Source organism: Oncorhynchus mykiss, chromosome 31 (genome assembly GCF_013265735.2).
Source record: "Oncorhynchus mykiss isolate Arlee chromosome 31, USDA_OmykA_1.1, whole genome shotgun sequence".
NCBI lineage: Eukaryota > Metazoa > Chordata > Actinopteri > Salmoniformes > Salmonidae > Oncorhynchus > Oncorhynchus mykiss.
Genome location: NC_050571.1, coordinates 21,697,911 through 21,723,711, shown reverse-complemented (window position 1 = coordinate 21,723,711; position 25,801 = coordinate 21,697,911). Strand labels below are relative to the sequence as shown.

Sequence of the window (25,801 nt, the reverse complement as noted above, 5' to 3'; positions counted from 1 at the left end):
CAGCTGTACATAGTCCATATGTAAATAGCCCACCCAATTTACCTACCTCATCCCCATACTGTTTTTATTTATTTACTTATTCTGCTCTTTTGCACACCAGTATCTCTACCTGCACATGACCATCTGATCATTTATCACTCCAGTGTTAATCTGCAAAATTGTAATTATTCTCCTACCTCCTCATGCCTCTTGCACACAATGTATATAGACTCTTTTTTTTTTCTTTTTTCTACTGTGTTATTGACTTGTTTATTGTTTACTCCATGTGTAACTCTGTGTTGTTGTCTGTTCACACTGCTATGCTTTATCTTGGCCAGGTCGCAGTTGTAAATGAGAACTTGTTCTCAACTAGCCTAACTGGCTAAATAAAGGTTATATTCTTTGTTACAAAAATACAATTCCACCAATCCAAAGAATGCATAGGTGGGCGCTAGACAGCCTGCCATACCGCTTTGTGGTCAACGACTCCCATTGTTAGGGCGGATATTCACCCGATTAGCCACCAATCACCCAATTAAAAGGTGGAAACATTTTACCAATCACACCATTCAAACTCCCAGGAAAGCTTTTGGGGTTGGCTTCTATGACGAACATGCGCACTCAGTCTTAGTTAAAATCACCATTGAAAATGTCGCGTATGACACAGTACAATATGTGGTTCTGAATCACTATTCAAAGGTAACGCGTACCACACACGTGGCGTGTGGGCTACCACATTCACCATATGAATTGTGTGATTGGTAAAATGTTTCCACCTTTTTAATGGGGTGATAGGTGGTAAATCGGGTACACCATCCATAATCTTTGGTACTGTTTTTGCCCGCCCACTTCGCTTGTCGCTGGACAATGACGTACGTTTTACTCGCTGTTTACAATGGCGACCACTTTCTAAATGAAGGAAAGATACATTTACAGTAGCGAACAAATACCCAGCGAATGGTAGAAAAACCAAGAAGTCTCTTTTGCAATGTCCAACAGAACAGCATATTTTTATGATCCGGATGTGGGGAACTTTCATTATGGTAAGATTCATTTTGGTTACAAAAGGCACGAAGCAGATTAGCATGTTAAGAAGCCGGCTAGCTAACTATTTAAATTGTTGTTATTTAGCAGACACACGTATCCAGAGCGATTTACAGAAGTAATCAGAGTTAAGTGCTCAATGGCATATTAACAGATTTTTCAGCTAGTCAACTCTGGGATTCGAACCAACGACCTTTCGGTAACTGGCCCAACGCTCTTAACCGCTAGGCTACCTACTGTTTCCTCTTCAGTTTGTGATTAGCTAGATAGCTAACGTTGGTATTAGATTCTTATTTCTGCTAGCAATCAGGTGAATTGATCTCGCAAACGTTACTAGCTACTAATCGTGTGTTTGCAATAGTTTCTTTATTCTACAGCTATTTAGCTGGCATGTTATGAATGATAGCATCACGCAGAAGAACCACAGAGAAATCAGGACATTGATAACTGCGTATGAGAGGACAACACACTGACACATGTTTTCCTTTCCTTATCAAGGTGCTGGTCACCCTATGAAACCCCATCGTCTCTCGCTGACGCACAGCCTTGTTTTGCACTATGGCCTCTACAAAAAGATGCAGGTAAGTCCTGCTGATGATCAACATGCTGAGAAGGCTGGAGATGTAATCATTAGTCCAAACAGTTTTGCAACTAAAACAAGGGTTTCTATTGGTCCCTCCCTGTTTAAGTCTGTTTGCTTCATTTAAGAAACGTTTTGCAACAGAATCAGCGAAATGAATACACCCCGATTAAACCAGACAAGTTCATGTCCTTCTTGACACCATGTTAATTTGACTGGTCCTTGTTCCCCAGGTTTTTAAACCATACAAAGCCTCACAACATGACATGTGCCGATTCCACTCAGAAGATTACATTGACTTTCTGCAGAAGGTCAGCCCCAACAATATGCAAGGTTTCACAAAGAGTCTCAACACCTTTAATGTTGGGGATGACTGGTGAGAATGTCTTATCTTCTATAATGTATTACATTACTGCCTGGCGTATATTTGGATTCATAAGATATTTTGTGCTTAATATATATTTGTCAAAGTGCAGAATGTTCTTTTCAAAAATGTTTTACCCCCTTTTCGTGGTATCCAATTGTCTCATCGCTACAACTCCCGTACGGGCTCAGGAGAGACAAAGGTTGAAAGCCATGCGTCCTCCGAAACCCAACCAAGCTGCACTGCTTCTTAACATAGCGCGCATCCAACCCGGAAGCCATCTGCACCAATGTGTCGGAGGAAACACCATGCACCTGTGCACGATGAGACAAGGATATCCCTACCAACCAAATCCTCCCTAACCCAGACGACACTAGGTCAATTGTGCGTCGCCCCATAGACCTCCCGGCTCGAACCCAGAGTCTCTGGTGGCACAGCTAGCACTGCGATGCAGTGTCCTAGACCACTGCACCACCCAGGAGGATGTTCTTTTGACTCATGTAATATTATGATCAGTGTAATGTGCAGCTGTTGATCTATCTATGTGGCCTGTATAAAGGTAACGTGTCCTCTGTCAGCCCTGTATTCCCAGGCCTGTTTGAGTTCTGCTCCAGGTATACAGGAGCATCTCTACAGGGAGCGACACAGCTAAACCACAAGGTATACCCCCCTCCCCAGCAGTCAGCTTATTTTCTGTTATAAATGTATTCTATTTACGGATCGGACATATTTATTAAGACCCATTCAACAATTTATACAGCTAGGTAAATTGTTGACCAGATTTATATTTGATCAATGATCGGGACCGTTGCTTTGCAGATATGTGACATCGCCATCAACTGGGCTGGGGGTCTTCATCATGCTAAGAAATTTGAGGTAAGAATTATGCAACATTTGTTTCTTTGTCAAGACAATTTATTTCTACGGCCTCTGGTCACCTGCTTATGTACAGCTCTTTGATATCATGATTTCATTTGTTTTGGTTTTTCAGGCCTCTGGATTTTGCTATGTGAATGACATTGTCATCAGTATACTGGAGCTTCTGAAGTAAGAGCAAAGCACCCCTACAGTCTTTTATTATGTTTTTGTCCATTTCGGGGTTCACGTCCCGCTAAGGATCTCTAACAACTAATAATGTAAATGTCCCTTTAGGTACCACCCGCGTGTGTTGTACATAGACATTGACATTCACCATGGTGATGGGGTGCAGGAAGCCTTCTACCTGACTGATCGGGTCATGACTGTATCCTTCCACAAGTACGGGAACTACTTCTTTCCAGGGACAGGTAAGACAAGCCATATGAGTATCTGTTAAAACCAGAAATACAGATACAGTTGAGACAGAGAGATTGAAAAACAGCTACAGTGGGGAAAAAAGTATTTAGTCAGCCACCAATTGTGCAAGTTCTCCCACTTAAAAAGATGAGAGGCCTGTAATTTTCATCATAGGTACACTTCAACTATGACAGACAAAATGAGAGAAAAACAATCCAGAAAATCACATAGAAGGATTTTTTATGAATTTATTTGCAAATTATGGTGGAAAATAAGTATTTGGTCACCTACAAACAAGCAAGATTTATGGCTCTCACAGACCTGTAACTTCTTCTTTAAGAGGGTCCTCTGTCCTCCACTCGTTACCTGTATTAATGGCACCTGTTTGAACTTGTTATCAGTATAAAAGACACCTGTCCACAACCTCAAACAGTCACACTCCAAACTCCACTTTGGCCAAGAACAAAGAGCTGTCAAAGGACACCAGAAACAAAATTGTAGACCTGCACCAGGCTGGGAAGACTGAATCTGTAATAGGTAAGCAGCTTGGTTTGAATAAATCAACTGTAGGAGCAATTATTAGGAAATGGAAGACATACAAGACCACTGATAATCTCCCTCGATCTGGGGCTCCACGCAAGATCTCACCCCGTGGGGTCAAAATGATCACAAGAACGGTGAGCAAAAATCCTAGTACCACACGGGGGGACCTAGTGAATGACCTGCAGAGAGCTGGGACCAAAGTAACAAAGCCTACCATCAGTAACACACTACGCCGCCAGGGACTCAAATCCTGCAGTGCCAGACGTGTCCCCCTGCTTAATCAGTACATGTCCAGGCCCGTCTGAAGTTTGCTAGAGAGCATTTGGATGATCCAGAAGAAGATTGGGAGAATGTCATATGGTCAGATGAAACCAAAATATAACTTTTTGGTAAAAACTCAACTCGTCGTGTTTGGAGGACAAAGAATGCTGAGTTGCATCCAAAGAACACCATACCTACTGTGACGCATGGGGGTTGAAACATCATGCTTTGGGGCTGTTTTTCTGCAAAGGGACCAGGACGACTGATCCGTGTAAAGGAAAGAATGAATGGGGCCATGTATCGTGAGATTTTGAGTGAAAACCTCCTTCCATCAGCAAGGGCATTGAAGATGAAACGTGGCTGGGTCTTTCAGCATGACAATGATCCCAAACACACCGCCCGGGCAATGAAGGAGAGGCTTCGTAAGAAGCATTTCAAGGTCCTGGAGTGGCCTAGCCATACCTTTTTTTTTTTTCATTTTGTCTGTCATAGTTGAAGTGTACCTATGATGAAAATTACAGGCCTCGCCCATCTTTTTAAGAGGGAGAACTTGCACAATTGGTGGCTGACTCAATACTTTTTTGCCCCACTGTATCTCAAGGCCACCAGACTGCTAAACAGCCATTACTAACTCAGAGAGACTGCTGCCTACATTGAGACCCAATGACTGGACACTTTAATAAATGGATCATTAGTCACTTTAAACAATGCCTCTTTAAATAATGCCACTTTAATCATGTTTACATATCTTACATTGCTCATATCACATGTGTATATATACTGTATTTTATACCATCTATTGCACCTTGCCTATGCCGCTCCGCCATCGCTCATCAATATACGTATATGTATATATTCTCATTCACCCCTTTAGATTTGTGCGTATTAGGTAGTTGTTGGGGAATTGTTAGATTACTTGTTAGATATTACTGCACTGTCTGAACTAGACACATTAACATCTGCTAACCATGTGTATGTGACCAATAAAATTTGATTTGAGTTTGTCTTAATGACTAAATGATTGAATATCTCTATGGGACAATAGAGGTTGTCTTAATGAGCTTATTATTTGTTAAACAAATCTTGTCTGTTTTGTCCCATAGGTGACATGTATGAGGTAGGGGCTGAGAGTGGCCGGTACTATTGCCTGAACGTGCCTCTCCGGGATGGGATCGATGACCAGAGTGAGTAGTGTCCTTCCTGGATCTCCCACTCAGGCTGGCTCTCTGGCGCTTCACTCTGATAATGCTATTAGACTGAGGCCATTGAGATGTCTCTGGGGAGTGCTATTATCAGATGTTATGCTGCCTGACTGTTAGTTTACCTGCACTCTAAACTATTTACATCTATCTGATGGCTGTTACAGTTCAGAAGGTCTGATAGTATGCAGGATAATATCCAACAAGGCGTTTCCTTATTTTTGATAGGGGTTCAATTATATCACTTTGTCAATATCTAAAATTATTGAAAGGATGAATTATCTTCCATGTGTCCAATACCTTAACATTTCACTTTGTTTTAGGCTACAGGCAACTCTTTCAGCCAGTCATCAAGCAAGTGGTGGACTTCTACCAGCCAACCTGTATCGTTCTTCAGGTGATAATTTGGCAGCCAGAGATCATCAGTGGTATTTTGCATGAATTGTGGTATTGAGTATGGGACTCACATGCACCTTTTGTCATTGACAGTGTGGGGCTGACTCTCTGGGCTGTGACAGATTAGGGTGCTTCAACCTCAGTATACGAGGCCATGGGTAGGTGTCTTGCTCAATAAATAATACATTATAACCCTCACCAACACTTACATCAGTCTTAAATGGACTTTGAATACAGCTTTATGGGTAAGTGTCTTAATAGAGATAAGGATACATGTTTGGAGGATGGAATTCAATGTACTCTGAGGATGTACTGCCACCTGTTGGTAGGAGAGCAAATTTAAGGGATTATAGAGAAATTGGTACAGGATTTGGTTAACACAGGAGTCAGGTTATGGTAAACTGTCTCACCCAGGGTGTATGCTTTCTATAGGGAGTGTGTGGAGTTTGTGAAAAGCTTCAGGATTCCCCTGCTGGTACTGGGAGGAGGAGGGTACACAGTACGCAACGTGGCCAGATGCTGGTGAGGGCTCATTTCTCTCAGTGCTGTAACTGGACTATAGTGGGGAGATTAGGTGACAGTTGTTTTTGATGGAGACCAAGAGAACATTCTCACAGTGTATATGGAACCACTTAAGAATGAACTCTGTTGATCTTCTATTCCAGGACCTATGAGACCTCTCTCCTGGTTGATGAGCCAATTAGTGATGAGCTTCCCTATAGCGGTAAGCGAGCAAGCCTAAGCTCTTCTGCCACTGTTTTTTTCCATTTGCTAATTTTCTCTCCTCACCCCTCCCAGAGTACTTTGAGTATTTTGCCCCAGACTTCACACTCCACCCAGATGTCAGCACCAGGATAGAGAACCAGAACTCCCGACAGGTTAGTTTGAGGACACACAGCATGCGGTCCTCCCTCTCTCTTTCTGAACCACAGTCTACATACTGTTTTAACAATTCAAACAATTCTCTCCATGGTGTAAGTCATTTATCTCCATCTTGTGCTTGTTTAGTACCTGGAGCAGATCCGTTCGACGGTCTTTGAGAACTTGAAGATGTTGAACCATTCCCCCAGTGTCCAGATCCACGATGTGCCCTCGGACATCCTGAGCTACGAGCGCACTGACGAGGGAGACCCAGATGAGAGGGGCTCAGAGGACAACTATTCCAGGTCAACACACTCTGCCTTATGTGACGCTAGAGCTGGGCGATATGGGGGGGGGGTGCTTGATCTAGGCGTTATGAACAAAGTCAAATTGTGATAAATATAACTTTTATGTAATAAATAACATTTTTTTTTTAAATAGAAAGTTACTTGGCATTAGCGGCAGGGCTCTAGCCCAAAAAATAAATTCCAGTGCCAAGTAAGAACTGAGATGGTAGCCTATGATTCAGAAAGTACGTTTTATTTTTTTATAAAAATAAAAACATCTAAACAATACAGGAAATGCATGATTGATGTGCAACCTGTCAAAATATGATCTAGATTTTATTTGACACTTCAGAGAATTTGCTAAATCTTTGCATATTGACAATATTATTCACCACCTGAGGAAGTGGGAACTCAACACTAGATTGCTAACTCTAAATACTAGTGGGAATGTGATGAAAAATCTAAGCTGAAATAAATCATTCTCTCTACTATTATTCTGACATTTCACATTCTTAAAACAAAGTGGTGATCCTAACTGATCTAAGACAGGGAATTTTTACTAGGATTAAATGTCAGGAATTGTGAAAAATTGAGTTTAAATGTATTTGGCTAAGGTGTATGTCAACTTCCGACTTCAACTGTAGTGAGGGTCAGTCGACGAGAGCATACAGGTTGCAGTGGGGCTTTGGTCACAAAACAGATGGCACTGTGATAGACTGTATCCAGTTTGCTGAGTAGAGTGTTGGAGGCTATTTTGTAAATGACATCGCCAAAGTCGAGGATCGGTATGATAGACAGTTTTACGAGGGTATGTTTGGCAGCATGAGTAGAGGCTTTGTTTGAGAAATAGGAAGCTGATTCTAGATTACATTTTTGGATTGGAGATGCTTAATACGATTCTGGAAGGAGAGTTTACAGTCTAACCAGACACCTAGGTATTTGGAGTTGTCCACATTTTCTAAGTCAGAACCGTCCAGAGTAGTGATGCTAGTTGGGCGGGCGGGTGTGGGCAGCGATCGGTTGAAGAGCATGCACTTAGTTTTACTAGCATTTAAGAGCAGTTGGAGGCCACGGAAGGAGTGTTGTATGGCACAGTGTCCAAAGAAGGGCCAGATGTATACAGAATGATGTCGTCTGCGTAGAGGTGAATCAAGGAATCACCCGCAGCAAGAGCAACATCGTTGAGATATACAGAGAAGATATGCCTGAAAATTGAACCCTGTGGTACCCCCATAGAGACTGCCAGAGGTCCGGACAACAGGTCCTCTGATTTGACTCACTGAACTCTATCTGAGAAGTAGTTAGTGAACCAGGTGAGGCAGTCATTCGAGAAACCAAGGCTATTGAGTCTGCCGATAAGAATACGGTGATTGACAGAGTCGAAAGCCTTGGCCAGGTCGATGAAGACGGCTGCATAGTACTGTCTTTTATCGATGGCGGTTATATCGTTTAGTACCTTGAGCGTGGCTGAGGTGCAGCCGTGACCAGCTCGGAAACCAGATTGCACAGCGGAGAAGGTACGGTGGGATTCAAAATGGTCGGTGATCTGTTTGTTCACTTGGCTTTCAAAGACATTAGAAAGACAGGGCAGGATGGATATAGGTCTGTAACACTTTGGGTCTAGGGTGTCACCCCCGTTTGAAGAGTGGAAAGCTGCCGCGGTCATTCCCATCTTTAGGAATCTCCGACGATACAAGAGGTTGAACAGACTAGTAAAAGGGGTTGCAACAATGGCGGCGGATAATTTTAGGAAGAGCGTCCAGATTGTCTTGCCCAGCTGATTTGTAGGCCTATTCACTGCAAATTTCTCTCTGCGGGCACGTCAAAACCACAGCCCATTACACTAGTCTACTGCGGTTCTATAGTGGTGTCATGAACTCGATATCAAGAGGTGAGAAAAATGATACAGAAAGCTGTGACTTTCCTCTCTGTAGCTAGAACAGTAGTTGCTTAAATGTTTCCCACAATAGCAGTTATTTAACTAGGCAAGTCAGTTGAGAACAAATTCAAATTTACAATGATGGCCTACACATGCTTGTGCTTCTCAGAATGCATCTCTCCCTCCTTGGTGTCACAGTGGGGGAAGGGAGTGGCTCGCTCACACAGCAGCGAAACAGGGACAGGCAGATACTTTCATAGCAGGAATCAACATAATGCAAAGCTCATTACAGTTGACCAAGTATTTGTTTTAGAACAATCTACAGGAGTGTTGTGTAGCAACGTGGAAGTCAATGTCATTTGTTTTATCGTCGCTCTGTGACACACAGGAGCATATGTTATATTATACATGTAATGGAATCAATAGGACCAGTTTAAGGACGGGATTCAATCTGATTGCAGATTTGGACAATGCGCCATTTTTAAAGTTGATTTCTGATTGAGCCAACAAATGCAGCATTTACCGTGGATGTGGTGTCTGCACGCACATTGCCGGCAACACGATTGGATCCCAGCCTTAGTCTAAGTGTATATCGTATCAGTGTGAACTGACATTGGTATGGTGTGTGATAGTCTGGAACTAAATAGCTTGTTCTCTTTACAGGCCAGAGGCAGCCAATGAGTTCTACGATGGTGACCATGACAACGACAAGGAGAGCGATGTGGAGATCTGAACGCTCAGATGTCAGACTTTTCCCCTCTGGTCGCTCATGATATTATTGGGAAACCTTCAAGGCTGCAGTCAGTTGACCAAACTTATTTTCCCCAACAAATGGACTATTCAATGTCTATACTATACTCAGAGCGAGAGACTACCACCATTTCTTTTTTTTACTATGTCTAATCATTGATTATGTAGAGGACATTGTCAAGCACTTCAAATGTTATTCCTCACGTTTCGTAAACAGGTGTAGACTAACGATAACAGCTATATACACAGGGTACCCGTACCCAGTCGATGTGCAGGGTTACGAGGTAATTGAGGTAGATATGTACATGTGACTAGGCAACAGGATAAACAGCAGCAGAGTCAAGGCACATTCTGATTCACCAGAAGACAGCCTAGAGGGGCCCAATACAGGCATGATTGTGTATGAAACATCTGGGCCTTATTCATCAGCACAGGATAAAGAGGAAGAGACTTCCCCTTGGTCCAAAGGGCATTGACTTCCTGTGGTTGCTAGGTGAGGCTTATATTTACCAGTTTTCACTTCACACACTGGGATCAGAGGTCGGTCATCTGAATAACAAGTTACAATTTTTTTGATCTTTCTTTTCATAAAATAAATAGGAAAACTGCATGGCTACAATGCTCCCCATCTATAAGTACTCAATTTGATATTTAGAAAGTGAAATGAGACCACCTGTGTTATAAAACTTTATTACGCATTCATTCACAAGACTTCAAAACGCTTCTATGGTCAGAATCAGACAGGAGGTCGTACATTTGGGTGTGAAGGCAACCATTTACATTTCAGAATTGTCCAATAAATACTTTATACATTAGAATGTTACCTTTTTAAAACCAGAAAGAGTCTCACTTAATGCTGCTTTTTGTAAAGGAACTTCAAGAGTTACAAATCTGGAGACACAGGATTCATTCTCTAACTAGAACAGCAAACCACAGAGACAGCATTTGACAAAGGTCTGTGCTCAGGCCAGGTAAGATTCACCATACTAGAGGATCATGTTGAGAACCATCTGACCAGCCCACCCTAAAAAACAACAGAAGGGCTCAAACTAAAGTGCATTTGACAAATGCGGGGACTGGTGAGGTGTCCTGATTGAGACTGAGGCACTGTGGGTATATCTGCTTCCTCAAAACTTTGATTAATTTCCTCCCCCAGGCACAGACAACATGACCGTCTCAGTGGACAGACTGACTGACCAGTATAAAGTGGAGCAGAGGGGTACAACAGGTTATTATACTGCTGGTTTAGTGTCGTCTAAAGCTCCTCACTTTCGTACAGGGGGGCCGTGTGCTGGGGGGGGTCCGGAAACAAGATGGGGAGATGGCGGAGTAGGGGGACTTTAAAATTCTTGCCTGTAGGGGGGGCAGGCTTGTTGGTGCGAGCTGCAGAGACAGAATGAAATAAAAAGGTCAGGATATATTCAGAATAGAACCCTTGAACCTCTAATGCAATAAGAGGAAGTGTGTTTGAGCCAGGTAATCAAACATTGAAATAAAGCCGGTCATTGTCATAAATGTTACCAACCTATTATTTGAAACATTCTGAGAAATGGTTGGATCTCCTAATCCACAGGAGGAATGTGTTGCTATCCTAAGATAGTTTCCTAAAATAACAGCTTATATAAGAGATGTATTAAGCCCCAGCTCCAGGTTCAACCCTTGGGGGTCGAAAGACAAGCTTTCCTTCTGGTCAGCAGAGTGCGCAGCCAAATGTTACTGCACAGTTGAAGCCTGATATTACAGCGCTGAGACAATTATATGAGCAAAGTCGTCAGTTTTTCCATTTAGTAAGACCGAGTGGACAGAGCAAAATACCCACTCTCACCTGATCTATTACAGACTTGACGACTTCAGCGAGCTAGGCTGAATGAAGGTTCACCTCATGGCCGCTCTCGGTCCGCATAACAGATGGCATGTTATGTGATCAAGGGGAAATACAATAGCCAGCCAGGCCCGCATTTCCCTAGTAATAATATATCTACTATGGGTTTCTAAATCAGCCTTTACAACCTGCGCTGCCATGGCAACCATTTGCGGGACAAGGGATACATTCCAGGGAATTACCCTCTATTTACACTGGAGAAACGCAAGCTAGAAAGAGGCCCCTCTGCTTCATTCTAACAGGAGAAAGTGCTACGAATATTGAATAACAGAACATTTCCCCCTGCTGCTACAGTACATAAGTTGTTCTACAACATTGGTAATTCATAGTACAATAGTGCAGTATGCCATTGCCATTTCACTGCCCTGCCATAGCAGACATTCTGAGTGCAAGGTTACAACATTGTCTGTCTCAGCTGTAATCCCCGCTTGTCCCACTACTGCAGATGTCAACATGAGGACAGCTGTGTAGGGCCACAGGGGGATGATGGCCAAAGCCTTTGTGGTGTTTATGAGTTGAATTCTAAACAACTACCATGGACAGGGAACAGCCAATTTACCTCCGAACTGAACACTAGTCTGTGCTTAACTTCAAACCACGCACAAATGCACAAGGTCCACTTACTTCCTACATCCAGCCTGGCATTGCAGGTGGACATGCCGGCCTCATTGATGGCAGACAGGGTGTACCAGCCTGCATCAGATTTGACTAGCCTCTCAATGAGCAGGCATTGACTTCCTGTGCTGTCCTGGTACAGGCTGGGGGACAAACATCAGGCCTGGGTTAACCTCTTATGGAATCAATAGAACCTCACTTTCAGCTAAGAGGTTCACATTACCTAGCAAAGCTATATCAGCTAATTAGCACATTTACACTTCAGATATATTCTACTCAGCTAAGGGACAGAAATTACAATCTCTACTGTGAGTATTTCTCCTTCTAAAAAGGTATACAAACACCCTGAAAGTGATGGAATTGAAGTTCCACCCACCTCATTCTGGTGGGGTCAATGCGTAGCATGTCTTTGTCTTTCTTCCAAAAGAGCTTTGGTGGAGGGGAGGCAGCCACCTTAGACTCTAACCTCACTGTGTCCCCCTCCAAGGCACGAGAGTTCAGCATCTTCTGGACAAAGGTAGGGGGACAAAGCACCTCCTGGGCTGGAGAGGTGAGAGGAGTTGGGGGGAAGGTGGAGCAGTGTCATCAATGCTAAGCGATGGGAAATTATTTGACAGTAGTCAACAGCCCTTACCGATAACCTCCAGTTTCATGGAGAAGCGGTTCTCCCCGGCGCGGTTCCTGGCAATACACTCGTAGACTCCGGCGTGATGCACCGTCACGATCTCAATGATGAAGGAGTGCACGCCCTTCTCACACACCAGCATCTTGTGGTAGTCGTCTGGACGGATGGCTTTACCATCCAGGTACCAGGTCACGTCTGGTGTGGGCAGACCCCCCACCTGAAGGCACAGCCAGTGGTGTATTCATTAGGGAAAAAACTGACAAACGGAGGGACAACCTGAAATGCCCAATAAGAAAATAAATTGCTACGGTGTGTGCTAATGAATAGGACACTGGGAGAGTGTGGACTGTAGTGTGGACTACTAGGGGGTCATGAGGGGGCGTAGTGCAAGGGCCCAGAGTGGGGGGTGATAGGGAGTATAGCGCAGCTTTTACAACCTGGTTATTCTAGTCACAGGGGCTATTGGGTTTCATGTTTGGTCACTAGAGGCTTTCATTACACTTGAATAAAAGTGTTGCATGAGTCAGTGTCATAGTTCAACAAGGTCTTTACAGAAGATACCTCAGAAATAAGTTCCTACATAGGAAATGGATCCCAGCTATAAATGTTGAATGAGTCCAGTTATCAACATGCAATACTAAACTGATTAGAGCGTATCCAGTTCTGTACCTTGAAGTGGATCCTACAGAACCTGCCCTCCTCCACCGTGAGGTCCTGGGGGACCTGGATGAAGCGTGGGGCATAGCACTTCTCCTGGATGGCTGAGCCCTCATTGACATCAGTACCAGAGTGGTGTTTGCCCCTTAAAAAATAAGAAAAAGCGAGAGAGAATGAAAGAGCGAGAAAGCAAAAGGAGAGAGGATAGGAACAAAGGTGCTTTCATTCATAACTGCTCTGATGGCTGAATGAGTTATCATGCAGACAACAGAGCTCACTCATCTTTTCAGCTTCAGAGAGCTAATTGAACTAATGAATTGTGCCGCATCACCATTCATGCTGAACCGTACAGAAAACCCCATAACAATGACAAGCAAATTAACAACAAGTCCATCCATGGATCCTAAACCAACTCACTTCAAGCAGCACAGCATGTGCCCTTTACATACAGTATATCATCATTGGAAGACAAGGCAATCCCAGGAAATACCAGTGAGGAAGCCACACAGACATGTCAGCACGCTCAGTACATGGTCTATAATTGTCCTCGTTACGGCATGGCCAGGGGGGAACCGGAGCCCGTGGTAGACGGTGGAAACGGCACAAACACACGACAGTGCCAGGAAACCCAACCCGGATCAGACAACCTGCCACCCAATCCCAGACCTCAAGCCTCATTCACACATCTTCACCCTCACGTGGAGCACTGCGCCCCTCTTTCTGGTCTCCTCTCATCACTTAATGCTTCATTATGTAATGCAGTACACATTCCATACCAGCAAAACTGTATACCAGTATGTAATGTACTATCAATTTATGCACATGCTTTTGCCGCCCGTTGGTAAAAGGTACCATATTCCTCCGGTGTTACGTCCCTCTGGTGATTCTGGCTGCAAGAGAAGACAGAGATTTGGGATTTAAAAGTATGCAATGGACCCATCTGTGTGTAAAACCATTCCTATACTGTTTATAGGCTGCGATTCATCTCTGCATCTAAACTAGCCAACACTAAAGTTGACCCACAAAGGTTGTCTAGGTTCAAGGCTGCACCATCTCCTGAAATGCATTACTTTGAAACAACCTTTTTAAATAATCAGAGACTTGCTAATCTTTCTAAGTACATGCCACTCTGCCTCTGACAATGGGGATGGTTGGATGTAGAGGGCTATGACTGTGGTGTGGGCACGTGTATTTTACTGTGTGTGTGGTGGTCTCTTCCCAGCATCCTACACTACAAATCCCTGGGAAAATGCTGCTTTGGCACACAATCGTCACCCCTGCTATTTCTAGCTGCATTCTTTGAAGAGCGCTGTGGATTGGCTGTAGACTTATCTCCTGTGACTGAAGAGGACAACAGAGCCAGAGGCCAGGCCCATTGTGTGAGGAGGATTCAGGGGTGATGGACAGTGACAGGGGACTAGTCACACACGGTACAGGGAACATCCCGTCTAACCTAAAACCCACATACTATTAGTAACGACGGCTCCCAGCCTGACAAACTATTATCAGAACATCTGGAAACATACAGTAGCATGGCAAAATATGTATCCTTTAAATATACAATGACTTGAGCTAAGTGAACTAGTGTAGTGAGGAAAAGAGCTAAGTGAACTAGTGTAGTGAGGAAAAGAGCTAAGTGAACTAGTGTATTGAGGAAAAGAGCTAAGTGAACTAGTGTATTGAGGAAAAGAGCTAAGTGAACTAGTGTATTGAGGAAAAGAGCTAAGTGAACTAGTGTATTGAGGAAAAGAGCTAAGTGAACTAGTGTATTGAGGAAAAGAGCTAAGTGAACTAGTGTAGTGAGGAAAAGAGCTAAGTGAACTAGTGTAGTGAGGAAAAGAGCTAAGTGAACTAGTGTAGTGAGGAAAAGAGCTAAGTGAACTAGTGTAGTGAGGAAAAGAGCTAAGTGAACTAGTGTAGTGAGGAAAAGAGCTAAGTGAACTAGTGTAGTGAGGAAAAGAGCTAAGTGAACTAGTGTAGTGAGGAAAAGAGCTAAGTGAACTAGTGTAGTGAGGAAAAGAGCTAAGTGAACTAGTGTAGTGAGGAAAAGTGTACTTTTTATGCCTGTGATGTGGTTGTCCCACCTAGCTATCTTAAGATGAATGTCTCTCTGGATAACAGCGTCTGCTAAATGACTCAAATATCAAATGTAAATGTCTAAGTGCAGGTACCTCCCTAAATAACTTTCCTACAAACCAAATGGGCTGTACTGGATGATGTAGAAGTGATATGCGTAGATTATACCTGGTCGGGTTGTGAGTCAGAGGAATTCTCAAAGACAGAGGCAGCGTTATCTGGACCCAGCAACCTCCGAGCCATGCGCTCCTCATAGGACAGCTTCTGTCAAGAGAGACAGGAAACCAGCCACTGTTCAGTCAGTATACTGCAAAATGCCAGTAGGTCCCAATTTGTTAATTGGAAGCAATATGGTGGAAATTCCACCACTGAAATCTTTCTACCTATTAAGATGCTTCAGATCTGCAAAAAATGGAAGGGGTAGGGAGTGAATTGGGACCAGCTGTGCCAGTAAATCTGTCCATAGAGCAGCCTCCAATGTTATTGGGTCTATTTCAACACAACAGCTACCTTGTGTTGATCATATTATAATGGTCCACTAAGCCCCTGGGATTCCACTGAAGCCTCCATTCATTGGAAGTTGGTTTCTAATGAAGAATGAAACTGGCATCAAGGATATTGTGTCCTTGACATGAATGACATTAATACAGGAAGGCTACAAGGGAATGATAAATGACTAAATCCATATTTTTCTCTTGCATAATTGCCAGGGCCACATTGTGGTATTAAATGGTCTGATGTACGCTGATATGGGTTCAAATCAAATAGGAACCACACATTTTCACGTACAGCATTCATATGGTAGTGGAGTAAACAAACACTTATTTAATGTGGTTTGGGAATAAACTAACATTTAGATTGTAGCATCTGTCTTGACTCACATATTTTACATTTCCCTATCCACATACATACATACAAGTCCTAAGTTGACACCTACTCATTCCAGGGTTTCTTTATTTTTTACATTGTAGAATAATAGTGAAGACATCAAAACTGTGAAATAACACATATGGAATCATGTAGTAACCAAAAAAAAAAAAAAGTTAAAGAAATCCTAATATATTTCATATTCTTCAAAAGAAACCACCCTTTGCCTTGACAGCTTTGCACACTCTTGGTATTCTCTCAACCAGCATTCACGAGGAATGCTTTTCCAACCATCTTGAAGTAGTTCCCACATATGCTGAGCACTTGTTGGCTGCTTTTCCTTCACCGAGGTCCAACTCATCCCAAATCATCTCAATTGGGTTGTGGAGACCAGGTCATCGGATACAGCACTCCATCACTCTCTTTCTTGGTCAAATAGCCCTTACACGGCCTGGAGGTGTTTTGGTTCATTGTCCTGTTGAAAAACAAATTATAGTCCCACTAAGCCCAAACCAGATGGGATGGCGTATCACTGCAGAATGCTGTGGTATCCATGCTGGTCAAGTGTGCCTTGAATTCTAAATAACTCACCAACAGTGTCACCAATAAAGACACCCCACCACCATGCATCACGGTGGGAACCACACATGCGGAGATCATATGTTCACCTACTCTGCGTCACAAAGTCACTCCAGTTGGAACCAAAAATCTCAAATTTGGACTCATGAGACCACAGGACAGAATTCCACCGGTCTAATGTCAATTGCTCATGTTTCTTGGCCCAAGCAAGTCTTCTTATTGGTGTCCTTTAATAGTGGTATCGTTGCAGCAATTCGACCATGAAGGCCTGATTGATGCAGTCTCCTCTGAACAGTTGATGTTGAGATGTGTCTGTTACTTTAACTCTGAAGCATTTCTTTGGGCTGCAATTTCTAAAGCTGGTAACTCTAGTGAACGTATCCTCTGCAGCAGAGGTAACTCTGGGTCTTCCTTTCCTGTGATGGTCCTCATGAGAGCCAGTTTGATCACAGCGCTTGATGGTGTTTGCGATTGCACTTGAAGAAACTTCAAAGTTCTTGAAATGTTCCGTTTTAACTGAGCTTCATGTCTTAAATTAATGATGGAATAAAGTTTCTCTCTGCTTATTTGAACTGTTCTTGCCATAATATGGACTTAGTCTTTTACCAAACAGGGCTATCTTCTGTATACCACCCCTACCTTGTCACAACTCAACTGATCGGCTCAAACACATTAAAGAACTTCCACAAATTAACTTTTAACAAGGCATGCCTGTTAATTGAAATGCATTCCAGGTGACTACCTCGTGAAGCTGGTTGAGCGAATGCCAAGTGTGCAAAGCTGCCATCAAGGCAAAGGGTGGCTACTTTGAAGAATTACTACCTGATTCCATATGTGTTATTTCATAGTTTTGATGTCTTCACTATTATTCTACAACGTAGAAAATAGTAAAAATAAAAAATAAACCATGAATGAGTAAGTATGTCCAAACTTGACTGATACTGTATATCCACACAAAAATAATTTCCCTCCCCACTGACACCAGGTCAGTTTGTTAAAAGGGATACCTGGCTGTTTTGCCTACGGGCCTCTTTGGTACGCAGCTTCTTCTCCAGATCCTGGATCAGGGCCTCCTTGGAGCCCTGGATATCCTCATCCGTGTTGCGGGACCCTGACCTAGGAACAGGAGCCTTCTTCAGGGTGGGCTTGGGAAGGCTGGGGAGGGAACGAGAATGGGATAGCCAGAAGACAACCATTAACACTAAAAACGTAATGCTATTACATACTAGTAATATTTAGACGTTTTATTTACTGTTCAAAAATATAGAAACTCACATGTTTGGGGTCCCTCTGTAGCTAGGAGGCAGAGACACACATGAGGGAGGAGGAAAGGGGGGCTGTGGCATGGAAACCGGGGGCGGGGGTGGAAAGTGGGGAGACTGACTCATAGGCAGGCTCTGTGTAGGGAGAGACAGTCCCTGTCCCCTGTGCAGGGAGGCATCAAACCCGGGCTTGGGCAGAGGGTTGGGGGAGTTTGGGGAGAGAGCTGGGGAGAGAGGCTGAGGAATAGACATGGGAGCAGGCTTGTAATGTGGGGTGGACTGAGAGGGCAGGACAGAGCAGAGGAAGGCAGCTGGAGAGGACTTGGGCTTGGGCTCAGGTGGTGCTGGGACACTGGCATAGGCCCTGGGGGTGAGGGTGATAGTGGAGCGCATGGGGGCGCAAGAGGGGGACATGGACTGGGCAGCGGAGGAGGGGGGAGGATCACGAGGGAACACCGTCAGCTGTGAGGATGCAGGGGTGGAAATGGGGAAGCTCAGATTGGAAGAGGGAGGAGAGGCCTTGCTGCTGTTCCCGCTGGGCTGAGGTAGAGCCTTGGCGACATTGTAGCTGGTGGCCTGAAAGGCTGGCTGAGACTGGATGAACTGGCGTGGCCGAGCATAGTTGAAGGCACTGGGGGCAAAAAGGCTGGGGGAGAAGGTGGGCAGGTCAGCCACACTGCTGCTCATGCTACTGCCTCCAACGTCTCTTGAGTTCTGGAAGCTGGGCTTGCTGGGAGTGAACAGTTTGGGGGTTGTTTTTTTGGTTCTGCAGGCTTTATGTGACCTCTGACTCTCTGAGCTGTGGATACCCTCTTCACTCACACTGCAGCTCTGAATCTGGACACCTGAAAGGGAAAACACTTTGGTAACTTCATCTGCATTACTCAAGTTAACTGGACAAGTGGTGACCATAGAAGCAACATTCCTCCCTACAATAAAATTGTTACACCAGTACCCACCCATGCACAGCCTTCTTAAACAGGTGGAAAGTCCATTTTCAGTTGCCCTTTTTTGCATAGTAATAGTTCATCTGTGTGCAATTCCTTTTGTCTTGCCTTACACACGTAAAATAAACATTACTTGAACACAGTGTCCACATGACCTTCAAGAGAAGTGGACACATGTTGCTGTATGTTTCTAATAAAGTGTGAGTGGCTAAATCAGGAGGCTGACATTAGCTGGCAGGTGCAGCTCAGCTAACTCCGACACTCGGGCCCATGTGACGAGCATTGTGGGTAAGAGCAGAGCAGGCTACACTTTGTCGCCAACAATCATCAACAGAATCACGCAGGGTCTAGAAACAACACAACTTATTTCTACTCAATGCTAAAGGTCATTCAGAAAGAAATGATCACACCAAGATGATTATCTGTGGTTTAGAATAAAGAGTTGTCTCCTCTACACATGATTTACTCTGTAATCGCTCCAACTCAATACAGCCCTGCTCTTTAGTGTCAAGCCTTATATTCATTATACATTCCCTCGATCTCTGACAGATGGAGAGAGCAGCAGCACACCACACATGCTGATGTCTCTCTCCATTATGTAACGGGCCAGGGTACTTTGGGAACAGTGGAATGGTATGACCTGTGATCCAGAGGAGACAGAGAGATGCCATTGGAGTGCTCTTGGTCCTCTCCCTGGAATGCAGCCAGTTTTCCTTTTGTGGAAATCTGGCGGGCCACTCAAGAGTATTTCACTACACTCGCAATAACATCTGCTAACCATGTGCATGTGACCAATAAAATTAGATTTGAATCCGGGCAGGGGTGGCGGCCGACAATCTTTCCATTTTGAAGGAAATCAATAAAAGTAAATAGAGAGTGTTTTTGATTCCATTGATGCAAGCCATTATTCAAAGACATATTGTCCTATTAAGCAGAACAGGTAGAGAACCCAATGGAGAAGACATATTGTCCTATTAAGCAGAACAGGTAGAGAGCCCAATGGAGAATACATATTGTCCTATTAAGCAGAACAGGTAGAGAGCCCAATGGAGAAGACATATTGTCCTATTAAGCAGAACAGGTAGAGAGTCCAATGGAGAAGACATATTGTCCTATTAAGCAGAACAGGTAGAGAGCCCAATGGAGAAGACATATTGTCCTATTAAGCAGAACAGGTAGAGAGCCCAATGGAGAAGACATATTGTCCTATTAAGCAGAACAGGTAGAGAGCCCAATGGAGAAGACATATTGTCCTATTAAGCAGAACAGGTAGAGAGCCCAATGGAGAAGACATATTGCCCTATTAAGCAGAACAGGTAGAGAGCCCAATGGAGAAGACATATTGTCCTATTAAGCAGAACAGGTAGAGAGCCCAATGGAGAAGACATATTGTCCTATTAAGCAGAACAGGTAGAGAGCCCAATGGAGAAGAGTGGACTGGTTTTTTACATTATTATTTTTTTTTTTTAACAAGTGGGCATAATGCAAACCTAATCACAGTAGTCTCAAATAGTCTGCTCTCAGAATCTTAGGAAAATGATTGTCTATTTTGGGACTTATACCTTAGCGAACCACATCACTGACAGAAAGTACCCTTTTTTAATAAACCAGGGGGTATAAAGGGGTCCGGTCCCTGCCTAGTCAAACAAACAGACATTTGAGAATACTGTAGCTATTAGGCAATTCCAAAGTAACAGAATGATGCCAACTCAGATTTTTCACTTTAAAATGTCAAACAAAAAACAAGGACTGCGAAGTTAAACAAACCACACAACTCTATGCACAAGGACTACTGTTAACAACTTCCACTTAAAATGCAATTAAAGCCCATTTACTTGAACAGTGTAACATTTGGTAACAGAATGACAATTCCTGCTTTTTCTGTCATCATTCTGTTACCAAACTTTGCATCTGCACTGTTCAAGTAAATGGGATTTTGTCAAACGTGAGTGTCAGCATCCTTCTGTTACCATGGATTTTCCTTATTGTTAAACTACCTCAAATACCATGCCCTAAAGATAAATCACATTCACTACAGAGCAGCACCAACACAGGCATCCCAATTCTAATATTTTTTTCCTACTAATTGGTCTTTTGACCAATCACATCAGTTATTTTACATCAGATCTTTTTCAGAGCTGATGCTATAGGTCAAAAGACCAATCAGTGTAAAAAAGACCAGAATTGGGCTGCCTGTGTGCATGCAGCCAATGTTTCTTGAACTCTTTGGTATGCAAATTTAAATGATAGTAATCCAAGTTGCCTATAGAGAGACCTCACTTTGACGTGACACTTAATAAATTAAACACTTGAATCACTGGTATGATATGCAGACGAACGTCAACACTAACATGGACAGGTCATGTCCATTTACTTACTCAGAACACGACCACACAAGGTTTTATATAGACTACACATTTATACATTTCAATTGATTATAGAAAAACATAAATCAATTACAAACGTGTATAATAAATTGCACCTGTGACAAATTAATCAAACAATGCATTAAGCTTACCTGGATAAATGTTCCTAGATTAAATATCGTATGCTATTTCAACTTCAATAAAGGCTGCACGGCAGAGGAGAGTTAAATGTTTGTGATAAGAGTTTGAGTGCAACAGGTTCGTAGTAACTTGTGTACACCCACATCGGGTATGCAGAATGACGTGCGCGCCGACTCACAGGTGATTTCAGAGCGCGGCTGTAATGCGACCCCTGACCTGCATTTATTTCTATTTACATGTCACAGTCGCCCACATTCGTTGTGCCTTTCTAGCATACACACAAGCCTTTATAATCTCCTATTTAATAACATGGTATAAACTTATAAACATGTTTTTTTAAGGACAAATAGGCTAAATAATCCCCTCCCTGTTATTATAATCAGATGATAAACCATCTTCAAACCAAACTATCAGCGCTGTAAGTAATACCTATCTTAATCAAGTCCTAATTAATTAATGAATGTACACAGAGAATTCGATCATACAATTTTAAAACTGTTGCAGCCTACCAGCAACTTCAAACAACGCAATAGCCCACTCTTGTGGCAGTTGAATCAAAATGACATTAGGGAAACACTGTATATCTATCTCTAAGCTCTGCATCCCTGCTAAAGCAAAGATGACCTATAAAATAATTCCTCAAAATTTTACATTTACATTATTGATAGGTATTTTGATTAAAAATAAAACAGAACAGCATACTGGACATTCATCTTTCAATTTGAGGGTTTTTGCAGGATGTTAGAATAGTTGAACTCACTGTTCTTCAAGTGGGTGACCAATCTCACAGACTGGGCTCTCTGGCCACTCTGGAGGGGGAATCCCTGCTATGTCATGAAGTAAAGAGGGAAAGTCATAAGGTTCCAGCCTAGTAGACTCTAAGGACTGCTCATCCATGGGCGTCTCTTTCTCCATCTGCTCTTCCAGGTCTGGACACAGACGTGGTCACATTGTCAGAATGTATTTCAGGATTGTATGTGGATTACAGTGGATGAAGAAAGCTGTGCAGAAGCACAACAGTAGTCTCCTGTGTCTGACCAGTTCTGAAGCTAGTCTCTGCTCACCTAGGTACACCTCCAGTATGGCGTCGCATGATACTGTTCCCAACTGATTCCCAGCTATACATTTGAACAACCCAGAGTCCTCTGGGAAGGCCTCGGTGATGACAAGGGTCCACAGCTCCTCTGTAGAGGTAGGAGAGGAGGACATACCAGCACCAATGTATCAGGTTTGATTGGTCATCTTATAGTGGTAAACTGGGGTAAATGTGTCCTTCAATAGCCAACAGTGGGCCTTATCCAACTCACCTGGCACTGATGCAGAAGTAGCCTCTGAAAAAGGAGGAGAACGTTAAGAGCATTTCTATTTAGTGCCTCAAAGGTCATTCTTGGTCTGTTTCACACTGTGATCTACTCCTACTTACTCTTTCTGAGGATGTGGAAGTCAGCTGATTCCACTATCTGCTCGTTCTCACGGTACCACAGAATCTGCAGTGGTGGCGTTCCACAAATACGGCACTCTAGAACCACCAGCTGACCCTTGACCGTGCTGATGCATTGGAGACACTGGACACAGGAGAGAAGTGGATCAAAGCTAATGGCTGTTGACACCCACATGCCATCACCACCGAGCTCCTCCAATCTCAACCACTCTCCTCATCTCAGCCCTACGCTCATACAGTGGGTACCCAGCTGTTAGTCATTTAATAGACACTCTTATCCAGACTTACTGTAGTGAGTGCATACATTTTCATACTTTTTCATAGCTGTTTAGGGAACAATCGTTAACAAACTGACAAGAAGAATGCTTTTGACAAATTGTTTGACTTCTGACAGCAATTAAGACAATGGTCTTTGTCATCTTTTGACTGAAAAGCTATGTCATATTCAGATAACTGCCTAGGACGTCATAAGGAACTAGAGTAGGTGTAAATCCATTTCAATGGCAAGGATTAGGCCACTGGACACACTGATATAAGGAGGAAGGATCCTTCATGAAATGGATATAGTGCCAACCCAACCTAAACCTTCAGTTCCATATTCAGTCACCAGATGGGGGTAAAGATGTATCCTGTATTAATTTACCTCGACAATAGTTGTGGCCACGCCATCACCTCCTGAATACTGTCTGGGGTAGGATGGACTCTGTGTCTAGAAACAAGATGGAACAACAATCAGTAGATACCAAAATACAAAGTAGCACTGTCAATATACTGTCTGTCTGGGGTACATGACATCATCAATATTGATCAGGAGCAGTTGAAGCTGTTGAGTGTGTATATCGTGTGACGAGCTTGGTGAGTATGTGGAATGTGTGTGTCAGGTACCCTCTGGGGGCTGATGCAGAGGGGCTGCACCAGGCTGGCGTGTCTCTGCTGCTGGACCACAGTGGAGGAAGAGGATGAGGAAGAGGAGATTGCTTTGGAGGAGCTGGAGATGGTCAGAGACATGGTACTGGTCTTCTTCTGGATGTTGCACACACACACACACACACACAGAGACCCCAAGACGGTGTGCAATCACACAGTTGTCCCCAAGTCATTCCAATGTCTCAATATCTTACGGAAAATTATGTACTGGTTTTCATTGAAAATGTTTCATTCTAGTCATTCATGTCCTTTCAACCTACTGTGTCATGTTTCAGGCCTTCCCAGGGGGAGTGTCACTGTGTCCAATAGCTGCTGATTTCTGTACAGAGGGAAGGGAGAATGAGCATGAGCTGCAGATGCTTATTCCTCCCCTGCCCAGTAATGTGAAATACATAGATTAGGGCCTAGTGAATGTATTTCAATTGACTGATTTCCATATATGAACTGTAACTCAGTAAAATCTTTTAAATTGTTGCATGTTGCATTTATATTTTTGTTAAGTATAAAAACACCCCCTATGTGACCTTACAAATGAAACATCCAAGGACACTGCACCTTGAGGTCCTGTCTTAATGTGACATGCCAAGTTTAACTGCCTGTGTGTGTGTTGTGTCAAAAGCCAACGACTGAGTGATCATCATGGAGTGTGTAAAGGTTACATAACAATCTATCCATCTGAAGGATCATGTTGTTTGACTCAGAAAGGCACTGTTCATCTCCTTTAATCTCCCACAATCACCGTGCTGATGGATACTGGCATGAGCCTCTGTCTATTTATACAGAAAGGGGATCCCATTGGCCCACAGAGGGAGCTCAGCTTGGGGCCAAGACTCTACAACAATGTAAATAATGTGCTGTTGACTGAACCAACTCAGAAATATGGTACTGCAGGTTATTCCTGTGGAAGACAGACAAAATCCATGCAATAGTTTATTCTGGTCTTCATTATAATTAGTTACAAAGACAGAAAACCATTCTATTTGATGGGATTTCATATAACTGTATCTATCTATCTGGAGATGCATCAGTGTTTGCCAGGAGATGCGTCAGTGTTTGCCAGGAGATGCACCAGTGTTTGCCAGGAGATGCGTCAGTGTTTGCCAGGAGATGCATCAGTGTTTTCCAGGAGATGCGTCAGTGTTTGCCAGGAGATGCATCAGTGTTTGCCAGGAGATGCACCAGTGTTTGCCAGGAGATGCATCAGTGTTTGCCAGGAGATGCATCAGTGTTTGCCAGGAGATGCACCAGTGTTTGCCAGGAGATGCACCAGTGTTTGCCAGGAGATGCATCAGTGTTTGCCAGGAGATGCATCAGTGTTTGCCAGGAGATGCGTCAGTGTTTGCCAGGAGATGCATCAGTGTTTGCCAGCATCTCAAACTCCCCCGCCCACACAATACAACAGCATTAGGGGAAGGTTCAACACTCCATCAGAGTAGCAACATGAGACTTCTAAATGCTTCACATGAAAACAACAACACATCACACTGCTAAGAGGAGGACAAGCATCATACAAAAAACACACGTTTTTTTATTTTTCAAAATCAAATCAAATCAAATTTTATTTATCACATACACATGGTTTGCAGATGTTAATGCGAGTGTAGCGAAATGCTTGTGCTTCTAGTTCCGACAATGCAGTAATAACCAACGAGTAATCTAACCTAACAATTCCACAACTACTACCTTATACACGCAAGTGTAAAGGGATAAAGAATAAGTACATAAAGATATATGAATGAGTGATGGTACAGAACGGCATAGACAAGATGCAGTAGATAGTATTGAGTACAGTATATACATATGAGATGAGTAATGTAGGGTATGTAAACAAAGTGGCATAGTTTAAAGTGGCTAGTGATACGTGTATTACATAAATATGCAGTAGATGATATAGATTACTGTATATACATATACATATGAGATGAGTAATGTAGGGTATGTGAACATTATATTAAGTGGCATTGTTTAAAGTGGCTAGTGACATGTTTTTACATCAAT

At 43.2% G+C, this 25,801-nt stretch overlaps 2 protein-coding genes across 5 annotated transcripts; one reads left to right on the top strand and one right to left on the bottom strand.

The window, feature by feature from the left end:
- Nucleotides 1–585: 585 nt before the first annotated feature.
- Nucleotides 586–10,228, top strand: LOC110504769 (histone deacetylase 3). 2 transcript variants are annotated; one of them, XM_021583583.2, is made up of 15 exons: nt 586–1,022; nt 1,522–1,604; nt 1,837–1,979; nt 2,546–2,627; nt 2,787–2,843; nt 2,959–3,014; nt 3,120–3,253; nt 5,150–5,230; nt 5,569–5,642; nt 5,735–5,799; nt 6,074–6,163; nt 6,307–6,365; nt 6,440–6,519; nt 6,650–6,807; nt 9,332–10,228. In XM_021583583.2, the coding sequence occupies exons 1-15, from the start codon at nt 968–970 to the stop codon at nt 9,399–9,401; spliced, it is 1,287 nt and encodes a 428-aa protein (XP_021439258.1). In that variant the 5' UTR covers nt 586–967; the 3' UTR covers nt 9,402–10,228. The 2 variants fall into 2 exon arrangements, with proteins under 2 accessions (XP_021439258.1, XP_021439259.1); XM_021583584.2 differs by having other exon boundaries at nt 2,527–2,627.
- On the bottom strand, nt 10,093–21,645 carry LOC110504768 (myotilin). 3 transcript variants are annotated; one of them, XM_021583580.2, is made up of 10 exons: nt 21,447–21,645; nt 17,995–18,826; nt 17,727–17,874; nt 15,442–15,537; nt 14,050–14,087; nt 13,210–13,342; nt 12,550–12,757; nt 12,292–12,457; nt 11,925–12,058; nt 10,093–10,801 (listed from the first exon to the last, which is right to left on the bottom strand). In XM_021583580.2, exons 2-10 carry the CDS (start codon nt 18,666–18,668, stop codon nt 10,674–10,676), a joined length of 1,725 nt encoding a protein of 574 aa, XP_021439255.2. In that variant the 5' UTR covers nt 18,669–18,826; nt 21,447–21,645; the 3' UTR covers nt 10,093–10,673. The 3 variants fall into 3 exon arrangements, with proteins under 3 accessions (XP_021439255.2, XP_021439256.2, XP_021439257.2); XM_021583581.2 differs by having other exon boundaries at nt 15,442–15,534; XM_021583582.2 differs by lacking the exon at nt 11,925–12,058.
- Nucleotides 21,646–25,801: the final 4,156 nt, after the last annotated feature.

Coding starts and splice junctions, on each gene's coding strand:
- LOC110504769 (XM_021583583.2), top strand. CDS start 968: ATGTCCAACAGAACAGCATATTTTTATGATCCGGATGTGGGGAACTTT. Junction 2,844..2,958: donor ATCATGCTAAGAAATTTGAG/GTAAGAATTATG, acceptor TTGGTTTTTCAG/GCCTCTGGATTTTGCTATGT. Junction 5,643..5,734: donor CAACCTGTATCGTTCTTCAG/GTGATAATTTGG, acceptor TGTCATTGACAG/TGTGGGGCTGACTCTCTGGG.
- LOC110504768 (XM_021583580.2), bottom strand. CDS start 18,668: ATGAGCAGCAGTGTGGCTGACCTGCCCACCTTCTCCCCCAGCCTTTTT. Junction 17,875..17,994: donor TACAGAGGGACCCCAAACAT/GTGAGTTTCTAT, acceptor TTCCCTCCCCAG/CCTTCCCAAGCCCACCCTGA. Junction 12,458..12,549: donor CATGAAACTGGAGGTTATCG/GTAAGGGCTGTT, acceptor TCACCTCTCCAG/CCCAGGAGGTGCTTTGTCCC.